The sequence below is a fragment of the Rhinolophus sinicus genome, chromosome 11 (assembly GCF_057876585.1).
Source record: "Rhinolophus sinicus isolate RSI-liver-muscle chromosome 11, RSI-T2T, whole genome shotgun sequence".
Lineage (NCBI taxonomy): Eukaryota > Metazoa > Chordata > Mammalia > Chiroptera > Rhinolophidae > Rhinolophus > Rhinolophus sinicus.
Genome location: NC_142511.1, coordinates 2,263,349 through 2,289,524, shown reverse-complemented (window position 1 = coordinate 2,289,524; position 26,176 = coordinate 2,263,349). Strand labels below are relative to the sequence as shown.

The window sequence follows — 26,176 nt, the reverse complement described above, 5'->3', positions numbered from 1 at the left end:
CCGCGCGGCCACGCCCCTCTCTGGGAGGAGCCCTTCCGGCGCTCTGCCCCGGAAGCGGAAGTGGGGCGACCAGCCTGTCAGAGTCGCGGTGTTCCTCGGGGGTCCTGAAATCTAGGGAGGTCGTCTTGGCTGCATTTTTCCAGGCTCTCGAGCGCTTCCCCCCTGGCGGGTGGGAGGGCAGAGACGGAAGTGCGAGATGAGCACCATGTTTGCGGACACGCTGCTCATCGTGTTTATCTCGGTGTGCACGGCTCTTCTCGCCGAGGGTGAGAGCGGCTGCGTCCCCGGCGTTTGAGCAGCGCCCGAGGGGAGGGATCCTAGGTCCGGGGTCCCTCGTGCCACCCGGGGAGAGGTCCCCAGCCTCGCTTGCTTGGGGCAGCTCGTCTCCTTGACTCCGGGGAATCTCGGGGCAGCAGGTGCACAGGAGCGGGAGGCACAGGCGTCGTGTGGACTCGATTGCCCGTTTCTGTGGTCGAGGGTGGATTTCACGTGCGTATTTGTGGAGACACCTTTACATCACGTCACAGTTGCTTTGGTTGAAGAGTCAGTTGTTCTAGCGTTTGAAAAGAAGTTAACTGCTGGTCCATATGAAGCAAAACGTTGAAATGCCTCCTTACCCGATGGTAACCACGGATGACAGTTGGCTGTGACCGTTCCAAACGTTTCTCTCTGAACGTGAGCTTTCCATGTTTCAGGTATAACCTGGGTCCTGGTTTACCGGACAGACAAGTACAAGAGACTGAAGGCGGAAGTGGAAAAACAGAGTAAGAAATGTGAGTATAGCAGCGTCCTTTAGAAATAGTTTCAACGGCTCAGGCTCGTTGAGTGCATGTTCCCCGTGCATATTTTAGCAGCGCCGGCTATACAAACACTATATGCAAAGATGAATCCAACTTGACGTCTGTTTAGAAATACAAGACTTTTATGCAAAATGTGTCATACACGCTAGAGCAGAGTAAGGGCCCCGAGAGGTACATGTTATGTGCTGTGGTGGCTCAGAAGGACAGGTAAGGGCTCATGGAAGCCTTTGTGATGCAGGTGCCGTGCGGTCCTTCATGGAGAGTTAGAATTTGGTTAGAGAATGAGACGGGAGAAGGCTCTCCAGGCAAGGGAAATAGCGTACGTGCAAAAATAGGGACATTTTAACGAGTAAGGCGTGTTTGGAGCACAACAGGTCATTATGGTTGGTGCCCAGGTAAGTGGTGTCTTCAGGGATAAGTCAAGTTGCAGTTGGGTGAGGCGGGTGAAGGAGTGTTTGACGAAAACATTAAGCACAAGGAGAGTTTGTTATCTATAAATATAACGGGAATTCCACAGGACACAGCTGAGAGGGGCTGCTGGAGGTGTATGGTGAATGATTCGTTCTAGGCTTGATTTGGCTTTCAGTGTTCTTTTCTGTCTTACAAAGATTAAATCTAACTGTTGCATCTTAAAATTCCTGTGACTTTCTGTATTCGATGACTTTTCTTTATGTCTTCATAAGAGTTTGAAGCTTTCTTTCTTATCGTGTCTCATTTGATCCACATAGCAACCATTTGTGGTCAGTTATATAAATATTATCCTCCCGTTATAGAAAAGGAGATTGAGGCTTAGAAAGGTTAAATGACATACTAACGTCACAGAGCAAACAAAGAGTTAGAAGACAAACTCAGGCTTTTAAATTACAGTTTATTGTTCCTTTATTTATTGTTGATAATGCACCCCAACATATTTTAAACCAGGCTTATTATTTTTACCTTCACAAATGTCCTCCTTCGGTATTTCCCTGTTTGGCTTCCAATAGTCCAAGCCAGAAACCGTGATACACTTTCTTCGTTTGGCTTCCAGGACACCACACACTCTTGGTTTTGCTCTCATCTTGCTGCTCATTCTTTTGCAATTTCCTTATTGTTTCCTCTTCTTGACCTCCCATTGTTGGGGGTGACCTCCATTCTTTTTTTCTCTACACTTACTCCCGTGGCGAACTCCTTTATGTGCTCTGTCTGCCAAAGACTCCCAAATTTACATTCCCGCCCACTCTCCTTAACCCGGGATTCATATATCCAACTATCAATTTGTCCATTCCATTGGAAAGTCTAATGTACATCTCAAACCCAACAGATCCAGACTGAACACTTGTTCGTCACGTCCAAGCCTGCTTCACTTGTAGCTTTCATGGTTGTGGTCAGTGACAGTTCTGTCCTTCCAGTTGCTCAGGCCATCATCCTTGTATAGTTATGTTTGACTCTTCTCTCTCAGCCTCCGTCCAGTCCTGTCAGGCTGCCTTCAGGTATATGCAGAATCTGGCCACTTTTCATCTCCTCCGCTGATAGCTCCCATAGGCCAAGCCGCCATCATCTTTTGCATGATTATTGCAGTAGCCTCCAAGGAGTGTTTCTGTCTCCCTGTAATGTGTTCCCAACATGACACCCAGAATACTCCTTTTAAAGGCCTATCAGATCGTGTCCCTCCTCTGCTCATGACCTTGTGATCGGTGTCCCATTTTCACTCAAGAGGAAAAGCCAAGTCCTTACAGTGGCTGCAGAGCTTCCTCTCGTACTCGCTCTGTCCACTCATTCTGGCCTGCTTGCTGTTCCTCACTACACATCAGCCACACCTGTGCTGTGACCTTCCCTCTGCCTAGAATGTTCTTCTCTGTGATATCTGCTTAGCTAACCCTCACGTCTTCCTCAAGTCTGTTCAAAGCTCCCCTCGGTGAGTCTTAGCTTGGCCGCCCTATTTAAAACTGCAGCCTGTCCACCTCCAACCACTGCTGCTCCTGAGCTCCCTCCCTCCTCCTCTCAATTTCTTCCCCCAAGGCTTTTCTCGCCTCCTAGTATGCTCTGAGTTGCTTGTGTGTTGTTTATCCCACCTACTAGAATGCACACTTTCCTGGGGCAGGGTTCTTTTTTGTTACAGTCGTTCACAGATGCAGCCCATGTACCTAGAACTGGCACATGGTAGATGTTTAAAAATATTGCTGATTTGGGCGGCTGGATGGCTCAGTTGGTTAGAGCGCGAGCTCTCAACCACAAGGTTGCCAGTTCAATTCCCGCATGGGATGGTGGGCTGCGCCCTCTGCAACTAAGATTGAAAACGGTGATTGGACTTGGAGCTGAGCTGTGCCCTCCACAACTAGAATGAAGGACAACGACTTGACTTGGAGTTGATAGGCCCTGGAGAAGCACACTGTTCCCCAATATTCTCCAATTAAAAAAAAACAAACATTTGCTGATTTGAATGCTCTCGTCTCCCACCTGTACGTGCTGTCCTCTCGCAAGCCCTGTTACTGTTGTCCTCCTGGGTAGTTTGCAATCTTTGCTCACCTCCCCATTGCTGGCACTACCACGGAGTCTAAACTTCTGTCACGTTTCATTTGACCCACTAGCCTCCTCACTGGTCTGCTGCAGCTACTCAAATTTATTCTCTGCAGTACATCTAGGATAATTTTGCAAAACACAAATCTGGCTGTGTTACTTGCCCTTCTTAAAACATTCAGTTTCTTCCCATTGCTTTTAGGATAAAGGTGGACCTACAGGTTGGCATGGTCTGGTGTCCCCCAACCCCCTGACCATTTTTTCTGTCATGTTTCGTCTTGCTCTCTGTTCTCCAGACACTCAGTCAGGCCTTTTTCCATCCTTTGGACTTAGTCTTGCTTTTTCCTACGATGGGGCCGGGCCTTTCTGTCTGGTGTTCCATTTCCCTGGATTAATTTTCCCAACTCATTTTGTCTCGTTAACTCCTATTCAGTCTTCAGGTCTCCAAACCTTCATTAGTCTCCCAGGACAGGATCAGGTCTTCCTGTCATGGGCTCTGATTTTTCTATATACCCCTCCTTAGAGAACTATTAGAATTACAATTTTACCTCTGTGTGATTGTGAGTAGTCAAGTCTCTCCAACAGAACTGTAATTTCTGGGGGGGCGAAGGCCATTGTAGCTCTAGCACTTATCACAGTGTCTGGCATAGATTCGACACTTGATAAAAATATGTTAAATACATGAAAGAGAAAATGGTCTCCATGGTATAACACCGTATATATTTTTGGTGTGATCGTACACTAGTTAGCCAGCATGCAGTGGCATCCATATATACATTTCCTCACATCACATGTATCATTTAGTGGTCTCATGAAATACAAAGCACATTCAGTTTCAAATCTGTTTAGATAAATATTCGCTCACCTTAAATATTTGTATAAGTAGATTATGGACTTCTTTATCGATTTTGGGCTTCTTTAGTGTCCACACTAATTGCTTTGTCTCTAATTATCTCTATTCTAGAAATAAGTTAAGTCTTCTTCATTTTGCACAAAAATTCAAAGTAATACAGTTGCCAGGCAAAGCTTCCATAGTTGAAGTTTTACTATAATTCCTCAGTATGCTTGTTTTGAAGATAAGTATGAGGTCAGCTGGTGATGATGGGAACAATCATGGCATTTCTTACAGTCCCAGGTCCTCCACTGTAGAGCATCTGTGGAAACCCAGTCGGCACATACCATTTTCGTTTCTGTGATGACTTGACACATTTCACTGCTTGCTGTGTGTAGAGACTACCACGATGAGGCAATCCAAAATGAGTGGGCATAGATTCTGTCTCCTAGACATTTGTAAGCGATGCAAAATAAATGGGCATAGATACCATCTTCTAGAGATTTACAATCAAAGGGACAGCTATTAGATTTAGCATCGGAGACATTTAACAGGAAAAAATAAGGTAAATTCCCTCTTTGAACAGATGTCCTAATTGCAAATAGTATGTAATGCCTTCTGGCTTTCTGTATTCAGAAAGTGGTTGGATCTAGGCAAGAAAAGTTTATAGAAAAAATAAATAAATAAAAGTTTGTAGAGCATTTGAGGAATATAAAATATAAAAATAGATTTGACTGAGAATTAGATTGAGGTTTCCGGTACTGTTCTAATCCTTGGCATTATTTGGAGAATACTGATATTACCCCAAAAGTTTTTCTCCTGGGATTTGGGCCTTTGACAAAAGGTGCTTTTTTAAAGGTACCAGGTTGGTTGAGTCATGTGGTCTCTAACTACCAATAAATTTGGGTATGTTCAGAATACGAGAAAGCACTTCAATAAATGAGAAAGATAGAAGTACATACACTTCGCTTCTCTGACACAAATATTTGAGGCATTCATGAAGTACAGATTTGTGTGAAGTGTTTCTGTTACTTACAGTGAAACAGGGGAAAGCTTTGTGAATAACTTACAAACTGACAGAACTCTGGAATTCAGAATACAGCGATGCCTGCTCATGGGCGAAAATGTGTTTCAGCCTAGAGAGCTTTCATTTTCGACAACTCTGACGTCTCCACTTCTTGTGATGGGGTGTGGTTCTGGTGAAGAAACATCAACATAACAGAGTTTCTCTGTGACCTCAGGAGGGTAGAAAAGCATGAGATTAATCTACCTTATCCCCAGAAAAGATCTATCTAGTCTCAGTCCAGCCTGCTGGAAGACTGGGTTAACGTTCAGAGCGTCCTTTCCTGTTTCTGTTCTCCAGCCTCTGTTTTCTTTCCCTCGTGTTTTATGCAGTCACGCTTAAATGCCCAGTAGTTGTGTTACTAGTCCTTCTGGGCGGAAAGGAAATATTTTTGTTTCTTTGGCTAGTCATAATGATAAAGAGTAAAACAGCCAATGTTTTCTGTCCATTTTGTTTTCTAAATGGTTGTTTCTGTAACTTCTTGTAGAGTTTGACTTAATTTCCTTTTATGATCTCTTACTAGTATAGTAGGTTCATTTTACATCTCTCTCCCCTTGTGTATGTTTTATCTTTTTATCTGCCTAGAACAGTACCTGTTACTTAGACGTCCAATATGTATGTTCATTCTCTCTGTCCTCTCTCTCTCCCTCCCTTCCTCCCTCCCTCCTTCTTTTCCTCTCTCCCACCCACACACACACACATTTTATTTTAGTCAGCACTTTACTATTTTACTTGCAGTATTGCGGTCCAATTGAATTTTACATCTCTTTCATAAAGCAGTAATACCAGTTTTACTTGTAGAGTTCAGGCAGTATACTTAATGTAATAAGGGGAAGTGTCCTACCTGCCAGTTCTCTTTAATGCAACTTCTAGAGATAATACACACACTGTACTGTTTGCTAGTAAAGGAAGTATACTAAGATAATATATGGAACAGGTAATAGAAATAAACTAAGGTAATTTTTGACATGTCTATTCTTCATCCATTCATAGGGGATTAAAGATAGTAAATATTAAATATAAATATATAACATTATTCCTTTTTAAAAGCTTGCTGTTACTTTACCGTCATATTAATTGAAATACATCAAAAACAGTTGGTTTTAGCTTTTTTGGCCCTCCGATTCTTCCTACCCTGTGCATATGTCAATCTTGCCTGTTTTCTGTACCGTACTTGTTATTTGATTATCTGCACCCACCAGGTTGTTCTCCAGTGGGCATGGTCATGCTTAATCTTTTTATCTACTCAGAACAGTGCCTGTTACTTAGGCAGCCAGTAGCTGAATGAATGAATTCCTATCTTCTGTAGTGAATATGAGAAAGAATGTAACTACAATGAACCATGGTTACATAAGAGCAGAATTTGAAAATCGTGCTTAGACTCTACCTAAGGCAGTCACCCTCCGCTGATGAAAATCATCTCAGTTTTTATTATGATTATGTTCTTGTACAATCCTTGGTGGGTATTTGATTAACGATGCTTGCAGTGGTGCAGTTTTAGTCTTGGAATGTCAGCAGGTGTGGGGGTAGACCAGCTGGCTCAGTCCCGGTCAGTGTGTAACTTCCTTGTAAGCGGCCTTTGTTGGTTCAGCTTTGATAAAGCGGCCTTTGTTTCTTGAGCATAGCGCATGATTAATGTTTACTGTGCTATGGTGTTGTTTACAGTGGAAAAGAAGAAGGAGACAATAACAGAATCGGCTGGCCGACAGCAAAAGAAGAAAATAGGTAAGCCGGGTTATTGGTGTGCACAAATCTGGATTTTCTTGGAAAAATAATTTTCAGGTGATGATGATACAATAAAGATAGTAATAGTGGTAACTCGTGTTTGTGTGATTCTATGGTTTACAAGCACTTGCAGACGTTATCTTACGAGATTCAACCATTTTGTAGGACAAGTTTAAACAGTTGCTCCATTTTTTCTCTTAGCTTTGAAATTTCAGTTTTACCAAAATGGTGTTGACAGTTGTGGATTTTGAACTTGGCTGGGGGTTCTTGGCATAGTTTGTAAAAGCATATTGTTTTTCATCTGTGAGATGGTTATTTCCAGTTAAGACTGCGTTATTTGTATTGACTATTGCCATGGCTTCCTTCCTGAGAATTGGCTGGTGATGGAACTCCACCAACGGGCAGGACATTTTCTGCTGAGTAATTTTTACCTCGTCTAAAAAATAATGACATGCTTTTGGTTTTTCCGTGTATTTTAGAATTTAATTACAGAATGGAATTCTGTTCCAAAAAGCCAATTTCTAAATGATTAGATATGATTGTATTTATGATGCCTCTTGATTCAAAAATCAGGAGAAAATTGTGTATTTGATTCAGAAGCTGTGCCTCTATCCCTAGGTCACTGCTGTTACTTCCCAGGCGAGACTCCTGCCAGGCTGGACTATGCCAGTGTCTGTTCTGATTGAAGCTTTGCAGTTTAGTGTAGGGGTAGCAGATGTTTTCGAAATGGCCTACTCGTTTAGTTCCATGGCAAGACGGCACCGTACGTCTGCTTTGTACGTGTCAGTCGTTCTGGTACGCCCTGGAGAGACAAAGTAGGGAACAATTCTGTGGTTTAAAAGTTCTGTCTAGAGAGGGAAAGCAGACCAGTGCAGTATGGTAAGTACCTATATGCAGAATGTGTTACATATAGAAGTAAGGAGACAGTGTATCCAAACCAACGGAAGGGAGCAGGTTTTCTTGAAGAGAAAACGCGTCATCGGAATCTTGAAGCTTTAGTGTGCGTTAGCTGCAGAAGCACGTAAGAAAATAAAACGCTGCTTACTGTTAGCGGAGCACTTACCATCTGCAACACCCTGAGGCAAGCACTTTACAGATTTTTAAATCTTCCTAACACTGGACAGTGTTAACCTCAGTCCTATAGATGCGAAGGTGCGGCTTCAGTGAAATAACTCACTCTCGGTCATTGAGTGGTTGGTGAGATAAAGTCACTGGTAGAGGAGGGGCTTACTATTATATAAGACCAGCTCTTATATTAATTTTTGCTCCAAAAGGTGCATTAGAGCTGATGGTCCGGCTAGGTCTTGTTTTCAGGGAAACACGGTATTTAGTACACAGTCGGATGTATGGTTTTGGAGCTGGCAGAGAGAAAGGCTACAATGCTTATAAGGAGTAATTGAGTCCACCAGTAAACGAGGTCGCAGAGGGAGACCATACAGAGTAAGCAAAGCAAAGGCTGTGGATGGAGCAAGTCTTGAGGAAGCACAGGTATTTAAGGGGTAGCGCAAGTGCATCCCAGTAAAGGCGAACCCAGAGAAGCTGCAAGGGCTGATGGCACAGAAGTTGGGGGCAGAGTTTCGGGGGCAGGAAGGATCCGGAGGTGATGTTAAGTATCTCGGGCAAAACCAGTGACTTAGCAGGAGTGATTTCAGTGGCGTGATGGGGGACAGGAGCCAAATTGTGTAGGTTAGGGACATCGTGCACAGTGGGGAGCTGAAGGTATTGAACGTGGACCGTTCTTTCAAGTAGCTCTGCTATAAATTATGGGATAGGAAAGATAGAAGATGCAAGAAGGCAGATTACCGGCTCCCCTTACATTGACAACAGAGTTATCTGAACTCAAACTTTCTTAATGTGGAGTGCAGCCTCGAGTTGTTTGCTCACCAAAAAAACATCATTAGAAGTGAAAAGAAATAATATTTATGAAGAGTTCCTTATCAAAATCTTATCAGGAGTCACAAGACATAATATTTATGAGTTGTTGCTTAAAAGACAAACAGCCTGTCCTTTCTCTAGATTTGTAAATTTTGCTCTTAGAGTAAGCCAGACTATCAGACATTCGTTTGGACTTTACCAGATTCCTTCCTCTCTCCTCCTTACCGTTTGCACTGAGGCACGTCCAGCCAGACACAGTTTATTGTGGTACCACGATACGGTGTTTTTGAGAACTTTATCTCCAACACCCCACGATGGTTTTTACAAGATATTATGGAAACTCTGTTCGTTTTCATTAAGAAAAGCAGTGATTCTCATAAATGATGGATTTATTTTTATCTTGTGGATACTGCACTTGCACTGATGGTTTTGAAGCAGCTGCTGTTCATCCCCAGCAATGTTAGGGACCAATTAAATGTGCTCTGTGGATTGGCCCCATGTACCGGTTTGTTGTTATGTAACCCTCGCTCAGATTCCCCACTTGAGCTTATTTACAAACATATAGTAATTGGTGGGGGAGGAGGCTGTAAAGAATGCTGCTACTGAGTTTTCAATAAGAGGGCAGGGTCTGCAGGTCCCATTTCAGACAAGCAAACGTCATCGATTGCACTCCGTGAAGCTCTTCGATCCTGGTCTTAGGTAGAGCCATTAATTTGAAACTGAGGTGTCTTTTGCATTTAAAAGTAAGGTTCTGTTTCCCATCTTAGTTTTGGCACAGGCGATGGGACTATTTTACATTCCCCTTTCATAGGAGAGAAAGAAACTCATTTACTTTTGATACCTGACTTTGATTTAGCTCTTTTAGCTGCTGTGAAGCTACCTCAGGTAGTGAGGGATGTATGTGACCCAAAGTCAGGCAAAGCTGAACTAGCTGGTTCCAGGAGGGCAGGGGCCGTGTCAGACGGGTCCTGCAGGCAGAGCGAGCCCTGAGGTGACTCCAGACTGGCCCTCTGTCCAGGCTCCGCTGCTGACAGGCTCCTCTCTCCTGCCCTTCAGCTGCCCCACCCCTCTGCAGTGCTTCTCCAGCGTGTAACTCTGGCTTTCACCTAACTGTGGCTTGTGTCCTGGGTTCTTGCTATAGCAGCGTTCCTGACAACGTGCTCTGTGGGCCGCTTGCGTCTGTATTGCCTGAGACACTTGCTAAAAACGAAGGGTTCTCAGTCTGCGTCCCAGACTTGACTGAATCAGCATCTCTGGCTGTGCTGCCCGGGCTCTGCTTTCTTAACTAGCTGCCCAGGTTCTTCTGAGCTAAACTGAAGTTTGAGCGCTGGCACGATGCTGTAATTTTTCTATTTCTGCTCTCACCGGTAATTGGTTTAATTTCCCAAGATTTTCTGGTTTAAAATTCGATTGGCTCAGCTCATCTTTTTATGTCATAGATCATGGGAAAGACTGTGGCTTGGCCACCTTTGGGTCAGTGGTGGCAGGACAGGGGTGTTAGGAATATTTGTGAGGCAGACGGACCTCCAGCAAAGACCATGGTGAGAGACAGATACTCTTCGAGGCAGGCTGGGCAGGGGCAGGCATTCGGAAGCTTGCCTGACGTGGGTGGGCATCTGCCTTCTTAGAGACTTGGAGGGATGGGAGGACAGTTCTAGTTTAATTTGTTGGGGGCCCTGAGTTTATATATTTATTCTAACCTTTATGCTATTTGGATTTTCCATAAAAGAAGGCTGCATCAGGCTTTAAGTTTTGCTGTCATTTCCAAATCTACATGAAATTTCAAGGGTATATTATCAATTGGTCTTCCATTCAAGACAACTCAGAATATAAAACAGTCATGGGATGTCTAACTCTCTTCATCTATAGAGAGGCTTCTGTTCCCATTGGTGTAATTTAGGAATACAGAGTTCAGACAATACCAGAGGTAATTTTTTTAAATTAAACTCTAAAGATTTTTATTTATTTAAATTGAAATATTTTGGTGCTCTGCTGCCCTTGATTATTCTGTTACTATAAAGTGTACAATATGCTGGGTAATGAGCTCACCTTATTAAGTGATAGCGAAATACTGTGTCAGTGTCAGTGACAGTGTAACATCTGCTGTGTGCCAGGCACTGTGTATATTAACCATTTCGTTACTTCTTCTCAGAGAGGCAGGAAGAGAAACTGAAGAACAACAACAGAGACCTGTCAATGGTAAGAGTCCTCAACACAACTTCCTGGGGAACCACATCACGGTTTTCAGCAAAAGACCCTCCTTTGCATCAAGTGTACTGGCCTTCCCTTTTCAGAAATGTCCAGTCTGTGATGGTTGTAAATAATACCATGAGTGTTCCTGGACCAAATGGAAGTTCCTGGACCATATACTCCTGGGCTCAGCCTTCACTGCAGTAACCTGCGAGCTTTGTCAGGCTGTCTCGGGCGTCCTGGCTTGTCCCTTTCACACAGTTCTTGATTAGCTTCCCCTTATGTTTATGTTCTTTCTTCCTCCTGGGAATGGTGACTCTGGTTGTATGGTGACCTGGGCAGTCCCAGCGTAGGGACTGGAGCGTTGCAGACGGCCTTTACTGTTGCCTTTCGTGTTTGCAGAGTCCTTCTGTTCTGAGGGTCAGGCATGCCATGAGGTGTGAGGAAAAGTGACTCACTGTTCATTCGCTCTTTATCTGTAAAGAGTAAGGTTTGTGCAGGGTTTGTCCTATTCTTTCTAAGGCGTAGGTAAACTAAGGACACGGCTTGACTGATTTCCCTACTTAATTTCTGTATATTTGACATAGGACATCTGAACTTGGCAACAGTTGGCTTTGACGTACTGAGAGAGCTTTAAAGGCTCAATTGCTTTATCTTGAAATTCTTATTAATTAAGAAAGATTATAATTTAAAGGTGTATTTTTTTTTTAAAAGATTTTATTGGGGAAGGAGAACAGGACTTTATTGGGGAACAGTGTGTACTTCCAGGCCTTTTTTCCAAGTCAAGTTGTTGTCCTTTCAATCTTAGTTGTGGAGGGTGCAGCTCAGCTCCAGGTCCAGTTGCCATTGCTAGTTGCAGGGGGCGCAGCCCACCATCCCTTCCAGGAGTCAAACCGCAACCTTGTGGTTGAGAGGATGAACTCCAACCAACTGAGCCATCTGGGAGCTCAGCTCAAGGTGCTGTGTTCAATCTTAATTGCAGGGGGCAGAGCCCACCATCCCTTGCAGGACTCGAGGAGTCGAACTGGCAACCTTGTGGTTGAGAGCCCACTGGCCCATGTGGGAATCGAACCGGCAGCCTTCGGAGTTAGGAGCACAGAGCTCCAACCGCCTGAGCCACCGGGACGGCCCCTATTTTTAAAAATAGCTTTTCTTTTCTCTTGACACAATTATTACCTGTTATCATAGCAAATTTGGAAACTAGAGAAAGAAGAAGAGATAAAAATTGCCCATAACGTATCATCCAGATATAATGACGTCATAATCTTTTGTTTATTTATACTTTTATGGCATATGTAAGTAAGAAAGCTCCAAGTAACAGAATACCTAACAAGCAACGGCTTAAACAGATAAAGGTGGTTACTTTTTTCCTTCATCCAAAAGTCCAGAGGTTGGCAGCTCGGTGATGTCATCAAGGCTACAGGGGACCGTCCTTAGCTTGAGGTTGTTCATCGAAGATGCAGGGAGCCGTCCTTAGCCTAAGATTGCTTGGCTGTTTGGGGTGCTTTACCTTCAGGCATCGTGTTCTTCATTCCAGGCAAGAAGAATGGGCGGAAGCCTGAAGGGATGGACGCTAGCCAAGTTTGTCCCTTTTAAAAGTCCCTTCAGGCCTTGTACTTGTAACTCATTGGCCAGACTGTTCCTCAGACGGTGGCAAGGAGAAGGCTTGGAGGTGGAGGGTGCTTAGCCCGTAGGCAGCTGTTGGCTAAGGAGCTCCTCTAGAAGATGGCATGAAAGCACTGCTTTTGGGGTGTGCTTCAGTGGTGGGTGTTCTTTAGTGTGAAATGACAGTTTGTTGTTCTCCTTGCAGGTTCGAATGAAATCCATGTTTGCGATTGGCTTTTGCTTTACTGCCCTCATGGGAATGTTCAATTCCATGTGAGTACGTTTTCTGTGGTTTTTGCCCAGCTGGCGCTCTGTATGTGTGCTTGTGTGAACAGTGAGCTTCTTGGTGATATTTTAATATTTCAAATTTATAGAAAAGTTACAGGAGTAGTATATCCATTATCCAGATTCACAAGTGTTAACATCTTGCCCCGTTGACTTGCTCTTGTTTCTGTCTCTCCATATCATGTATGTTCTCATACCTACATTATGTATCCGTTTTTCTAGTATGCTGTGGGCTTCAGGCTCCCTTACCCGTAACTACCGAAGTGTGTATTTCCTAAGAACATGGACATTGTCTTATCTAGCCTCAATCCAGTTATCCAAATCAAAGAAATTTAAGTTTGATAGGCTACAATTTTGTGATCACTTTTTCACCCTCTTAATATTGAAGATCCTTTCTGTACAAAGCAAACACCAAGGTGTTATAGGGCCTTCACCAGGAGGGTAGTCACGTAAAGATGTTTGACTCTTAAAATAGAGCCTTAACAACTATAATCTTCGCTCATGATAAAGTAAGAGACTGTTGTCTAACCTAGCACGCAGCAGCCCTGAGGAATTGTGGAACTGCTTTTTTTTTTTTTTTTTAAGTAAATCTTATTGGGTAACAGTGTGTTTCTCCAGGGCCCATCAGCTCCAAGCCACTGTCCTTCAATTTAGTTGTGGAGGGCGCAGCTCAGCTCCAAGTCCAGTCGCCATTTTCAATCTTAGTTTCACGGGGCACAGCCCACCATCCCATGTGGGAATTGAACCGGCAACCTTGTTGTTAAGAGCTCGCTCTCTAACCAACTGAGCCATCCGGCCGACTCTCCAGATGAAAGCTCAGTGGTAGCTCATTGTCTTCAGTCTAGTTGTGGAGGGCGCAGCTCACTGGCCCATGCGAGAATCGAACCGGTAACCTTGTTCAGAGCTCGCGCTCTAACCAACTGAGCCATCCACCTGCCCTGCTTTTGACAGAAGCTGGGAAAATAGCCAAAGAGGACCAACAGTCATTTAGTACTTTTCAGGGCTCACCTGAATCCTCCCAGGTGGATTAGAATTTTCCTCACTCACTCTTGTCCTTCCCTTTCTTCTATTCTTCATCCCCGGCTTCGTTTCTGTCTGTCTCTCCTTCTCCCTGTGACCCCCGCGCCCCCAGTCCACTTTTCTCTCCCCATCTGTTAGGTGCCTACTTTGTGCCAGGCATCGGAATAGAACAAATAAGATGTGGCCTCACCCTCAGTCAGATCCGAGTTTTATGGGAAGAAAAGACAAATGCATTGATGGATGTTATACTAGAAATGTATGTGTGTCAAGTATAGTAGGGGGAAGCGTCTAATGGCTTTAATACAAAATTTTCACTTAATTAATGAGGGACCTTTGGAAGATTAAATAACTTCCCCATGGTATCCAGAAGTCTCATAATTTCTAATCTGTAATTCTAAACTCAGTACTTTTTTTTACTGCCGTGCTTTCTCTCAATTTGGGTATGTATCACCATAAATTACCAGGCAAACCAAACACGGCAAGGTTTTATAGTTAACTGGTAAACTTCATTAGTGCAACTCAAATACTCAAATATACTCAAATATTCTAAAGTTTGTCACATTCTGGACGGTATACAGCTGGCTAAGTACTCATCTGTACTTTTCTAATTTGATGTTTCTACATATTTTTCTCATACTTCTGATTTTTAAATAATATGTTTATAGGTTAGTTGTGTGTGTGTGTGTGTGGCCACTCTTACTGGCCTTGGCTTTATTGCGTGATTACTGCAACAGATTTGAGTCCTGCTTTGCTTGAAGTTCAGCATTTGATTCTATCCCTTAGTCTTATGTGCAGGTGAGTTCTAATGAAACAGACTGACTCAGGAATAACTGACCGTTTCCACCAGCAGTGATACTGCCTTATGCTCGTATGATTCCCTTTCTTTATATTGTTTGTGAGGTGTTGTAGGAAACAGTCTTTTAATCTTTCCCAACATGCACACACTCCCTAAGTCTGAAAGGCTGCTCTATGGGAAGGGCATCTGCTTCAAATCTATTTTTCACCAGGATCTTGCAAAAATTAAGACTCATTGTTTAGAAAAGATTGATGGGAAAAATCTCCATCCTTCCTTATTGCGCCCTTGTATTTCATGTCTCTTTTTAGAATATCACTCTTTCTTTGTTTTTTAGAGCTCAAGCGACTTAAAGTTCTATTTCTGTCCCAGATTCTTTTCTGGAACTAAGAAGCTTGTCAGTCTTCCAAAAATAACAGTTGTTTGTTTTTTCCTTTTCAGATTTGATGGTAGAGTGGTGGCAAAGCTCCCTTTTACTCCCCTGTCCTACATCCAAGGACTGTCTCATAGAAACCTGCTGGGCGATGACACCACAGACTGTTCCTTCATCTTCCTCTATATTCTCTGCACCATGTCCATCCGACAGGTGAGTGACCACACCCACTGTTAATACCGACAGTCAGGTGCCACATAACGACGCTTGGGTGACGACGGCGTGCACGTAAGGTAGCAGTGTACCGCGCAGCCTACGTAGGTGTGTGGGCGGCCGTGCCCTCTGGGTTTGTGTCAGTGCACTCTGATGTCCTCCCGACCCCGAAATCGCCAATGAGCAGTTCTCAGAACATGTCCCCGTTGCTAAGCAACGCATGACCGTGCATCCTTCCTTGATGTCATCCCCTAAGTTAGCCTTTACGTCTGTAATACCAGGAGTGTCTGCTGTTGCTCCTGAGATCTTTCAGGTGCTTGTTTTAGACCCCACTGTCCCATCTAACGCCACTGTACGTGTGGGGAGGTCCGGACCACTGCCCCCTTGGGTGAGAAGTAGCCGTAAAGCCAGACGTGGCTCCCACATCCCATTCTTGGGGCTCTCGGGTTCCTTCCTTGTTGCAACTGTCTGAAGGTACAAAAGCAAAGAGTGGGTTGGGTCTAACCAACTGCGCCATCTGTCCGGTCCACTTTGGTGATTTTAAGTTATTCACAATTGAGATACAGTGTGGGTTACAGCAGTGTGATCTGAACCCCTAGGGTGAAAGAACGTGGAGGGTACATCAGAGCATACATGTAACGCCTAGAGTCTCGGGTTTAAGTGTTGGCGTGACCACCGCGGTAGCGGTTTCCCTAAGGAGTTCTCCAGCTGGTCCTCTCAGCCTCAGAGGCTACTTTCTGGGAGTGCAGAGACTCCAGTGCTGCTCATCTTTCTTGCTTAGTGTGGTAAAATTAACATACAACTTCCTATTTTAACCATTTTTAACTATACAGTTCTGTCACATTAAGTACATCCCACATTATTGTACAAGCATCACCACTATCCAGCTGTGGAAGTTTTCCATTTTCCAAGCTGAAACTCTGTCCCCACTAAACACTAAGCCCCCATTCCCCTCCCCTCAGTCCCTGCAACCACCATTCTCCTTCCTGTCTCCAGGAGCTGGAGCCCTCTTACTTGTGAATGGGACCTCGGACAAGTGGAATCATACAGTATTTTTCCTGTTGTGACCGGCATAATGTTTTCAAGGTCCATCCACGTTGTAGCACATGTCAGAATGCCCTTCCTCTTTTAAGGCCAAATCATACTTCATTGTGTGTATATAGCCATTTTGTTTGTCTGTTCATCTGTCCGTGGACACTTCACCTTTGCCCCTGGGTGTATTAATGTGTGAGTTCCTGTTTTCCCTTCTTTGGGTACATATCCAGAAGTGGAATTGCTGGGTCATATTACAATTCTGGGTTTAATTTTTGGAGGAATCGCCAGAACGTTTTACACAGCTGCACCTTTTACCCAGTACTGTTAATCTTAAGGCTTCAGTTCACCTCCAGGTTGAGACCATTTTTTAAAGGATACAAATAATTTCTCATGTTTCAGTTTCAGTGAGTGAAAACCATAATTTCACTCACTCACTCGGGATTAATGTTTATGCTAAACGTGTGAAAACAATGTGTATTTTATATGCAAGTTACCTCCAACGATGGGGTAGCCTTGCTGGTTTTAATGAGGAAATCTTACAGTAAATTAGAATATAGCATCTAGGAGAATGACTAGCGCTTCTGTTATTAGTGTCTTTAAAGTGTCAACTGTTTAATTGCTGAAGTGATTAGATACTTTTATCACTGAATTTCCTGAATGTATGTTTTTAAAGTCTTTTATTTATGAAAGATAATGACCACACTTACACATGTCAGTTAATAACATCTCTGCAGGATTACCCAGAGTCCACTGCCTTTCCACATGTGAGTGCTGCTGTGATCACACCCAACAGCCCCAGTCCCTTGTCACACCCCTTATTAGCAGGAGGTGTCCCATCAGCTTGAAGTAGGGTGTCAGTCTGCTTCAGGCAGTTCCCTTCCTTAAGAGAACTGCTGGTCCCGTTGGTAGTAATTCCTTGATAGAGTCGTCCGCATTCGTTTCACGACATTGAGCACAGCCTGTGTGAAGCTGTGGCTGGTGCTCAGCCGACAGTTGGTTGTAAGCAGAGCTGACGTAGGATTATGGGCCTTGCCTCATGGAAGTTGTTTCTTTTGAAATCAAGTTAATTTTTCACCTCTAGTTTCACTTTTTAAAAAATTGTTATCAAATATGAGGGTATGGAAGTACATTTAAAATTATTTCTGTTATTCTAATCATTTCAAATAGAAGCAGATTAAGCAAAGATTAAAGTATTTGTGAGTCTGGTTTTCATCTATTACATAATTTTTCCCCTTCTAGGATGTTATTGATTATATGATTCTCTGTTGACTTAAGAGCATTCAAGGGAAAGAAATACTACGTTGCTGACCATATAAGAGTTGAAGACACCTTTCTAGTTTAAAACGGTGGGGGGAGAGGAGGAAAGCGTTGTGAGGTTGAGGAGATGCGGTATTTGGAGGTCTCAGTCTTGCTGCCGCTCAGGCTGAGTGTCCTTGGGAAAGGCATCTAACCTCTGGCTGTCAGTTTTCACAGAGTGAAATGGGCTCAGTGCACAACCTCTCCGTGTTACGACAATCCGATGACAGTGATTCAGAATGGACGCAGCTGTTCTTAAGGCAACGCTTTTTTCTTAACCAGCTAGTCTCCCCCCACCGTCACCCCAGCACCCTTGGCGTATTTTTAAAATTAATATTTTTTTGCAGTCCAACATAGGACAGAGTTTCTTTTCACAGATTAAAACATGGTGACTTGTCATATTGACTGAAAATAAATGTAATTACCTTTCTCATGTTATCTTTCTCCTTCTCCTCCTTAATGTTTAGTGATTAACGGGTTAGTTGCCTTGACCTTCACATGACAAGTATTTCCTTTGTATGAATTTGTAACAGCGGAAATGGTAGGTCTGCCAGCTTGCATCAGAGGTGTTAAGATAGCCCAGGCTAGTGACGGAGACTTCCTCTACCACTAAAATTAAGGCACTTGCCCTTTTTTCTTTTTTTTTATTGTTGTGAGTCATTAGTGGATTGAGTCAGTGGTTATCTCCTCTCTATAAACTGCTCTAAATCTCAGTAAAGATCCAAGCAAACTTAGCTGGTAAGCAGCTAAGGGGTAATTGGTCTATTCTGGTAAATTTATATGATTGTAAAAGTTATGAACAGAATTCTCTTGTCTTTGAAAACAAACAGGATTAGTGGTTCTGAGGAAATGTGGCGGAGTTTCTTGTCTTTTTCTTTTGTCACCCACATCCTAACATATAACTTGATGTATGTATGACCCTAGTCTGAAAAAGTATCAGTAAGAATTTCACATTGTCGCCTTCAACAGGTGCGTGTGCTCAGGATGGTGAAAAAAATAAGTACATTTAAGTTTTTTTCTCACTCTTTCGGCTTTTGTAGGAAAGCCTGAGGATTTTGATATGCCTTGTTATATGTACAAAAACAGGTTCCACTTCTGTCGTGTCAGTATATCTGAGTCATCAGAACGATAGAAGAAGCAGACACCTGCCATCTCCTGTGCCTCGTCATTCATTTATGTCCCTTATTTGAGGCTTAGAACTTAGTTCATTAATGTCAGCACAGCTCGTCTACGGGCAGGGTGTTTAACTTCAAATCAGAGAATGCACGCGGTTCCAAAAGTGATTCCTAACTGCTAATCGAGAAGAACATTATCCAGGCAGCATCTTAGCCTCATCCTTCGTGAGCGGTTTTTATGCCTAAGTCGAAGGCGTCATTTAGAAAGTTCCCTGTCATCGCTGGGGATCGAGCCAGGTTGTTATGCTCTGCCAGGGAGCCTCTGATACACGGGGTAAAAAGCCAGGGTCTGCCCTGCTGGGACTCACGGTCTGTGTGGGACAACAGACCCATAAGTCACTGTCGGGTGTGATTGATCCGCGCGCGCGCGCGTGTGTGTGTGTGTGTGTGTGTGTGTGTGTGTGTACCATGTGGTATAGGAGGGAAAACCATGCTATGGATACATAATGGCTGCAGAGATTGGTTCTATGAAACGAGGATTTTATACAAAAGGGCCATTTGAGTTGTACCTTCAAGGATAAGTAGAGGTTTTCAAATCTTATCCGAGTGGTCTTGGCATAGGAAGCGGTTTGAGTAAAAGCATGAAGGCTGAGCGTGGGCAGTGAATGTAGGGACCGCTGAGTCCAGAGTCGTTCGTGGGGTGTGACTGGAGGGGAAGCGTCACTGCATAATGTGTGTTCCTTCCGCTACAGCGTCAATTTCTTCTGTAGCGTTTCTTACGGTGCAAGTCTGCTGGCGACAGCTTCTCTTCATCTTCATTGATCTGAACGTGTCTTTTTATTCTTGACAGATATTTTCATTGGCTATCTGGGTTGACTGTTTTTGGTATGTTTTAATCCTTTCAGCATTTTAAAACGCCTTTCCACTGTCTTCTGGGCTTCATTGTTTCTGATGAGAAGTCCCACGTATCTCTGTATCCCTGTGGATAACATGCCGCTTTTCTCTGGTGGCACTCTGGTTTTCTCTTTTAAGTTTGGTTTTCCAGCAATTTGTGATGTACCTAGGGTTTAAAAAAATTTTTTTTTATCCTGCTAGGTTTTCATTAAATCCGGGAAATTTCCAGCCATAATTTCTTCAACTATGTATTTTTTCTGCCCCATTCTCTCTTCTTCTGTGATTCCAGTTACACGTTAGTTTTTCTGGTATTGTGCAACAGGGCACTGAGGCTCTTCTGTTCAATTTGTAAACGTCTTTTCCTCTCCGTTCTTTAGATAATTTCTATTAATCTGTTGTCAACTTCACTGACTGCTTTGTCATCTCTAATCTAAGTTAAACCTAAAGCCATCTAATGATCTTTAAATTTTGATACCATATTTTTAGGTCCAGAATTTCCTTTTTGCTATTCTTTTCCCTGCTGAGATTTCTTATTTGTTCATTTATTATGAACACATATAATTTTTTATGTTCCTACACATAGTTATTTGGCTGCTTTAAAAACCTTGTGTACTAATTCCAACATTTGCATCGTCTCAAGGTCAGGCTCTCTGTTGCCTGTTTTCTTAAGTATGGCTCATGTTTCCTGTTTCTTGATGTGTCTAATAATTTTGGATTGTATCTTGGACGTTGTGAATGATAAACTGTAGAGACTCTGGATTCTGTTATTCTTTGGAAGAGTGTTGATTTTTGTTTAACTTGGTGTTCAAACCCCAAACTGCATCTCCTCTGTGGTACCCAGCACCTGGAATCTCAGGTGTGTTAGTCATTGGGCTGCTTGAAGGCTGTCTCACACATGGGTAGGTGAAGACTCAGCCAGAGATTTGGGCAGAGGTTAGATGCAGAATTTTGAACCCCGTCCGCCCCCCTTAGCCCTCTATTTTCCAGGATTCTTTCCCTCAATTTTGCTATGGTTGTCCTAATCCCTGTCCTTTGGTTCTTCGAACCAGTAACACTACAGTTTCATTCTGTTTTGGACACCCCACATGGTGCTACCTGGGTCCTGCCATCCATTATGAGATTAAAAATGAATAAATAAAACATCTTGAACTAAACTGAAATTCAGAACATTCCCCTTGACTGGTCATCAAATAAGGGGCTAACCACAAGCTCTAAGGGAATTTTCATTGGAAAGATGGGTGAGACAGAGATTGAAATTGTCATTTGATCCCCTGATCCCCAGTCACCCCCCCCTCCTCGCCCCCCCCCCAAAAAAAAAGACCTTCATTACAAGAGAGGCCTTTGGAGACTCTAGGACAGACGATACTCACTCGAAATTACAAAGGAAGTAGCATTAGCTAATGCGAGTCTCATGTGCTGAGCCTCCTTCCAGAGTTCCAAGCTCCACTCTGCCAGGCAGTGTAATTTGTCACAAAGGGGACACATTCTAGAATGTCAGAGCCACTGCAAGGGGACTGGACAGCTCTTGGAAGGTGTTTATCGGGGAGGCTTGAAGGGCCCAGCAGCAGGGCTCAGCTCTATTTTATTTGTTTTCTGTATTGGGTTCTTACATGAGATTTTGTTTAAAGAAAGGATTCTGTGGCTTAAAGGGTCTCAAAACGATTCATCTAGTGAGCCCCCCCCCCCCCCGTCCCCACACCTCCTATTGTTTTAAGGGTAAGGAAACTGAGATGTGGTAAAGTGAAAAGACCTTGCCTATTATATTTTTACCCAGTTTGCCAGTGCTGGAGCTCCAGTCTTCTGATTGCTAACACAGTAATATTTCAGCTACACCAGTGTTGTATTATCATTTTTTGTTGTTAAATATTTAATCTCTCTGTCATCCTCCCAAACAGCCTATTCAAATATAATGTGAAAACCCTGCAGCTGTTGGATGGGCCATTTGAGGTGATTGGCATTACACACAGCTTTGTGGGTCCAGTAAAGGTCTCTGACGGGAACTTGATGAGAAATTGTAATCAGTTGTAAGTGAAGTCTGGTTGCCAGATGCCAGAGAAACAAAGAGCCAACTGGTGATTGCCATGGCGAAGTTATTTTAGCCAAATGACTAAGGAATACAATTTAGCAGAATGTGTTTATTGCCCGTGACCTGGGTCTTCCCAAAATATCCAGTTAGCAACCAACAACTTCCCCTTCTTGATCACCGGCGCTTACCCTTTGCGAAGAGGAAGGCACGCAAATCCTGCAGTGTCTTTTTCTGGGTTTCCTGCCAACAGAAGGCATGATTACGGGAAAATGTTTTTCCTTTGTTTTCCCTTCTGACATACACTCTTCAGGTGTTGCCCTGTTACACAGGACTGGACAGAAATTCAAAATAAGTGTTTTACATTTTTCCAAAATCTGTGTTGTGTTGTTCTACGTCATCTTTATAATACACTAAAACCCCTGCCTTTTAGCAAAATTCATATGTCTAAATATTGCTAATTAAGAAATCCTGAAAAATGACCTCCAGGAGGAGAATTGAGAGACTGTACAGGAGAGCAGTCAGGTCGAGTTGCATGGCTGAGGTTCCTGGAAGATGTAAAGGGATAATATGTATAGAAATACCTGCTGCTACTCAGTGAGTACTGATTTACAGCCCGACAGTGGGTCCCCTTTTTCTTCTCTGCACATAGGGGTTCTAAGCCTCTTCTTGACTTGTGAGGATTTAAATAAGATACATAGAAAGTGTTTAAAACAATGCCTAGTAGCTGGAGATAGCACGTACAGAAATATTTCTCTTTATATTAAATTACCCTGTTTAGTGACATCAGAGGCAAGGAATGAGAAAAGGGTGTACAACTATTATTAATACAACTGTTATTTTTCCATATAGCCTTACAGTAGTTATAAGCGTTTTCATAGACTTTATTCTTTAGAGAAGTTTTAGGTTCACAGTGGTCTGCTCACACATAGTCTTCATAATTGTGACTTAAAAAAAAAATAGGTCAGGGCTATTTTAAAGATTTTTATTCTTAAGATAAAGATCTGTTAGCGAGCTGTGGCTTACTAGAGGAAAACTGTCCTTTGAGTTGTATGTCAGTTCACGTCCTGACTTGTAACCATTCTCTGCCTCAGCGTTCTCATCTCTAAAGCGAGGATGACTAAGGACTGAACATGGAACTGTCTGACTAGTCCTTGGAACTGTCTGTAAACTCGCAAGTGCAGCGAAATGGAGGCTGTTATGACTACTGTAGAGAGGTGTGGCCCCTCATTTTCTACTTAGATCTCTTGCCTCTGGAGACCATTCGCTAGTTCCCACCTGTGTGGGACTTCACTGATGGGAGCAGGGGAAATTTTATCTAAGAAAAACCGTCAGAAGACCTGGGTTCATGTGTGAGACTACTGTGTAGGAATTCCAACAGATTGTTTAGAATGTCAGTAAAGGATAATGTCATGCCAGGACTCAGGCGGGGTCTCTGCTCCCGCTCCCCACATAAGAACGCAGGACATGGTGAGGCCGAAAAGGAACACCCACGGAGCCATAGATAGGGGAGTCATACTGCTATATTCTCTCTGGCGGCATCCGCCTCTCTGCAATCCGCTCTTGCTGGCTCAGCCACCATCTTCTTGCTAGCCCCCCATTCTCTGCTAGCATAACCACGGCAGTTATATTAGTGGCCAATGGCTCACTGGTTACAGCTGATGGCCAACTAGCCACAGCTGATGGCCATCCAATCACAGTTGATGGCCATTTACTACCTGAGCCAGCACCTTTCTATGTGAGGCCGAGAGCCTGGAAACTGCTCTCTGGGACTCTGTCCCCACAGGACCCCTGTCTCGACAGAATAACTGTGCAAGGATCCCTGGTCGATTTTGTCTAGACCGTATTATTGTATCTGTTAACTAGACAGTGTGCTTGTCAGCAGCTAATTCGGTCATGTCTTATTATTTCAAATTTTGTCTTTAAAGTCACTTCCCATAATGCCGTGTTTAACCCTGGATACATTGTGGGCGGTAAGTAAATACTTACTGATTAAATAAAAGAAATTGGAACCATTTGGTCTTCTCATTGCTTTGTGCAATGGGTATTTTTAGAGGTGGGCGTGAGGAGCTATTTTCAGTATGAAGGTAACACAGCGGCTCCAGCTCTGCCAAGGAGAAGCAGCCTGACCTGATGACGATTGATCTGCTTCCTAACTGGTTTCCAGGTTTCTTTTTAAAGTAAAGCATAAGCTATAGTGTTGTGAATGCACGAAGAGGTATTTTATGGTAAATATAATTTAGCTGAATTCTTAAGGTTGTGTCTTCATATTCTTTTACATTCTGTTACAATGTGACTGTGGGGACAGAGCCCCAGAAAGTAGTTTACAGGCTCTCGGCCTCACGTGGAGGGGTGCTGGCTCGGGTAGTAGATGGCCATCAGCTGAGGCCAGTTAGCCAATTGGCCACTAATATAACTGCTGCAGCTACGGAGGAGAGCCGAGGCGAGTGGAGGAGAGTCGTCGGTCAGTTGGCAGAATAACGGACAGCAGGTCGCACGTCCAGTGAACCCAGCCTCCAGTGAGACCATAGTGGTGTGACTCCCCTACCTATGGCTCCATGGGTGTTTCTTTTTGGCCTCACCATATCCTGCGTTCTTGTGTGGGGAGCGGGAGCAGAGACCCCGCAGGCCGCCCCGCAAGACTAAGGGCGCAGTGAGCAGGGTCTCCCACATGACAATGACAGAGTGTCATCAGAAATATAAACACATTTATATCAGTCGTCATTCTTCATGATGAAGGACCTGGTGTCCACTGCAGGGAAGCCTGGCTAGGGGTGCTCGTGCCTTGTGCACAGCTGGTGCTCTGTAACTACTGGGTGATGCGTGCAGACGTGCCGGCCTGCCTTCTGCAGGGGCGGGGGGTTGTTCTGAAGACCAGAACTTGAACACTGTGTGGAGAGAACCCATTAGATTAAGAGTCAAAACACATTAGTTTTAATGCCAACTCTGCCCTTTATTTAACTTTGTAACTTTGGACAAGCCATCATACGTTTCCAGTTCCTCAAATATAAAATGAAAGAATTGAACAAGAAAAATCAGGTGACCTTTAAGCGTTTTCCCTCCTCTAAATGCCACACAGAATCTTAACACTGACCTTTCCTTAACCTCTCCACATTCATAAGCCCTCTCCCTTCCCTCTGTACAGCACCCTGACTCATCCCCACATCACACTGTCCGCTCTTCCGTCCGTCCGCCTGCTCCCCCAGCTGAGGCGTAATCTTCTGAGTCGATTGTGTTTATCCGCGAACTGTTTATGCTGGTTTTACTTGTTGAATGTATGTAATTTAACGTTACACTAACCGATGAAATCTGAGTATAAAAGTAGTTTGGTTTTTTTTTGAGAACTAGTTTAATAAAGACGAGTTTCTAAAAAAACACTAATGAATTAGAAATGAGACACTGAAAAAGGTGAAGGGAGGTGTCAAAATCTAGGAGGATTCTGGACGCAGATCACTTTGCAAGAGTCATAAGTTCTCTCATTTCTTTGAAGACTGTGCAGCAGTGACTGAATCTGGGCAGAGGACCTGTACTCCTTGCTTCAAGACTTAGCTTATGAATGTACTTTAAATGCTTTGTGTGAAAGGAAAAGATTACCGCCATCGATGCTTCTCCACTTGAGAAAACCAGCTTCTCTGGTCAGTAGACTGAAGCCTCCTCAGATAAGGGGGCATTTCATATTCTGTGAGCTCCATGCCGAAGCCTTTGTGAAGGTAACCCGGCAGGAATCATCCTGTTTTAGGTCACGAGGGTACTTCTCGCTCGTAGGGCTTCTCGTCACATGGCATCTACGTAGAACTCGTTTCTGTGTCTCATATTAAAACCAGTTTCTATTCTGTTTTCCTCACAGAACATCCAGAAGATTCTTGGCCTTGCCCCTTCGCGAGCTGCCACCAAGCAGGCCGGTGGATTTCTTGGTCCTCCGCCTCCTTCTGGGAAGTTCTCTTGAAATCAAGACGAACCCTGGAATTCCTGTCATTTTTTTTTTTTTTTTTTAGATCTTCAAATCAGACTGGCAACTATTTTATAGCAAGAGCCACCGGCAGCCTTAGCATGTGGGCCACTTTCTAGTTTTCAGTTATTACTAGACTTTTTCAATAGGATTCCAATGAGAATGGCACCCAACAAACAAACATGACAGCGCTTTCAGTCACAGGTGAATTTTTAAAATAAGTGTGTTGATTAAATAGGTTCAAGTGATGTTTATGTAATGAGAAACTATGTCTTTCTTGTGTTGCCGGCATGCACGTTTTCTGTGGCACTGGCTCAAGATGGCTGTGTGCCATGGAATTGGCTGTCGGTGAGCACTTAGCAGTCCGATAGAAAATTTTAGTTTTTCTTCAGTTAGTTAGTGACTCTTAATCGGAACTGTTTGTTCTCTGTGTTTTTTTTTAAGCCAAATAGATGACCCACAATCAATAAAGAGGCCAAACTTTTAGCTATTTCATCTATAAGGAGAGATCTGTTTCGTTTTGCCATGTTTCTAGATATGTTTTTAGTGATCCAAACATAAAGACCTAAAATAAAAGTGTGTAATGTCATTTTA

General features: G+C 43.5%; 1 protein-coding gene across 1 annotated transcript; it reads left to right on the top strand.

The window, feature by feature from the left end:
* Positions 1-51: 51 nt before the first annotated feature.
* TMCO1 (transmembrane and coiled-coil domains 1) lies at positions 52-26,176 on the top strand. Its single transcript, XM_019747349.3, has 7 exons — positions 52-266; positions 696-773; positions 6,857-6,916; positions 10,944-10,990; positions 12,792-12,859; positions 15,126-15,270; positions 25,481-26,176. The coding sequence occupies exons 1-7, from the start codon at positions 197-199 to the stop codon at positions 25,577-25,579; spliced, it is 567 nt and encodes a 188-aa protein (XP_019602908.1). The 5' UTR covers positions 52-196; the 3' UTR covers positions 25,580-26,176.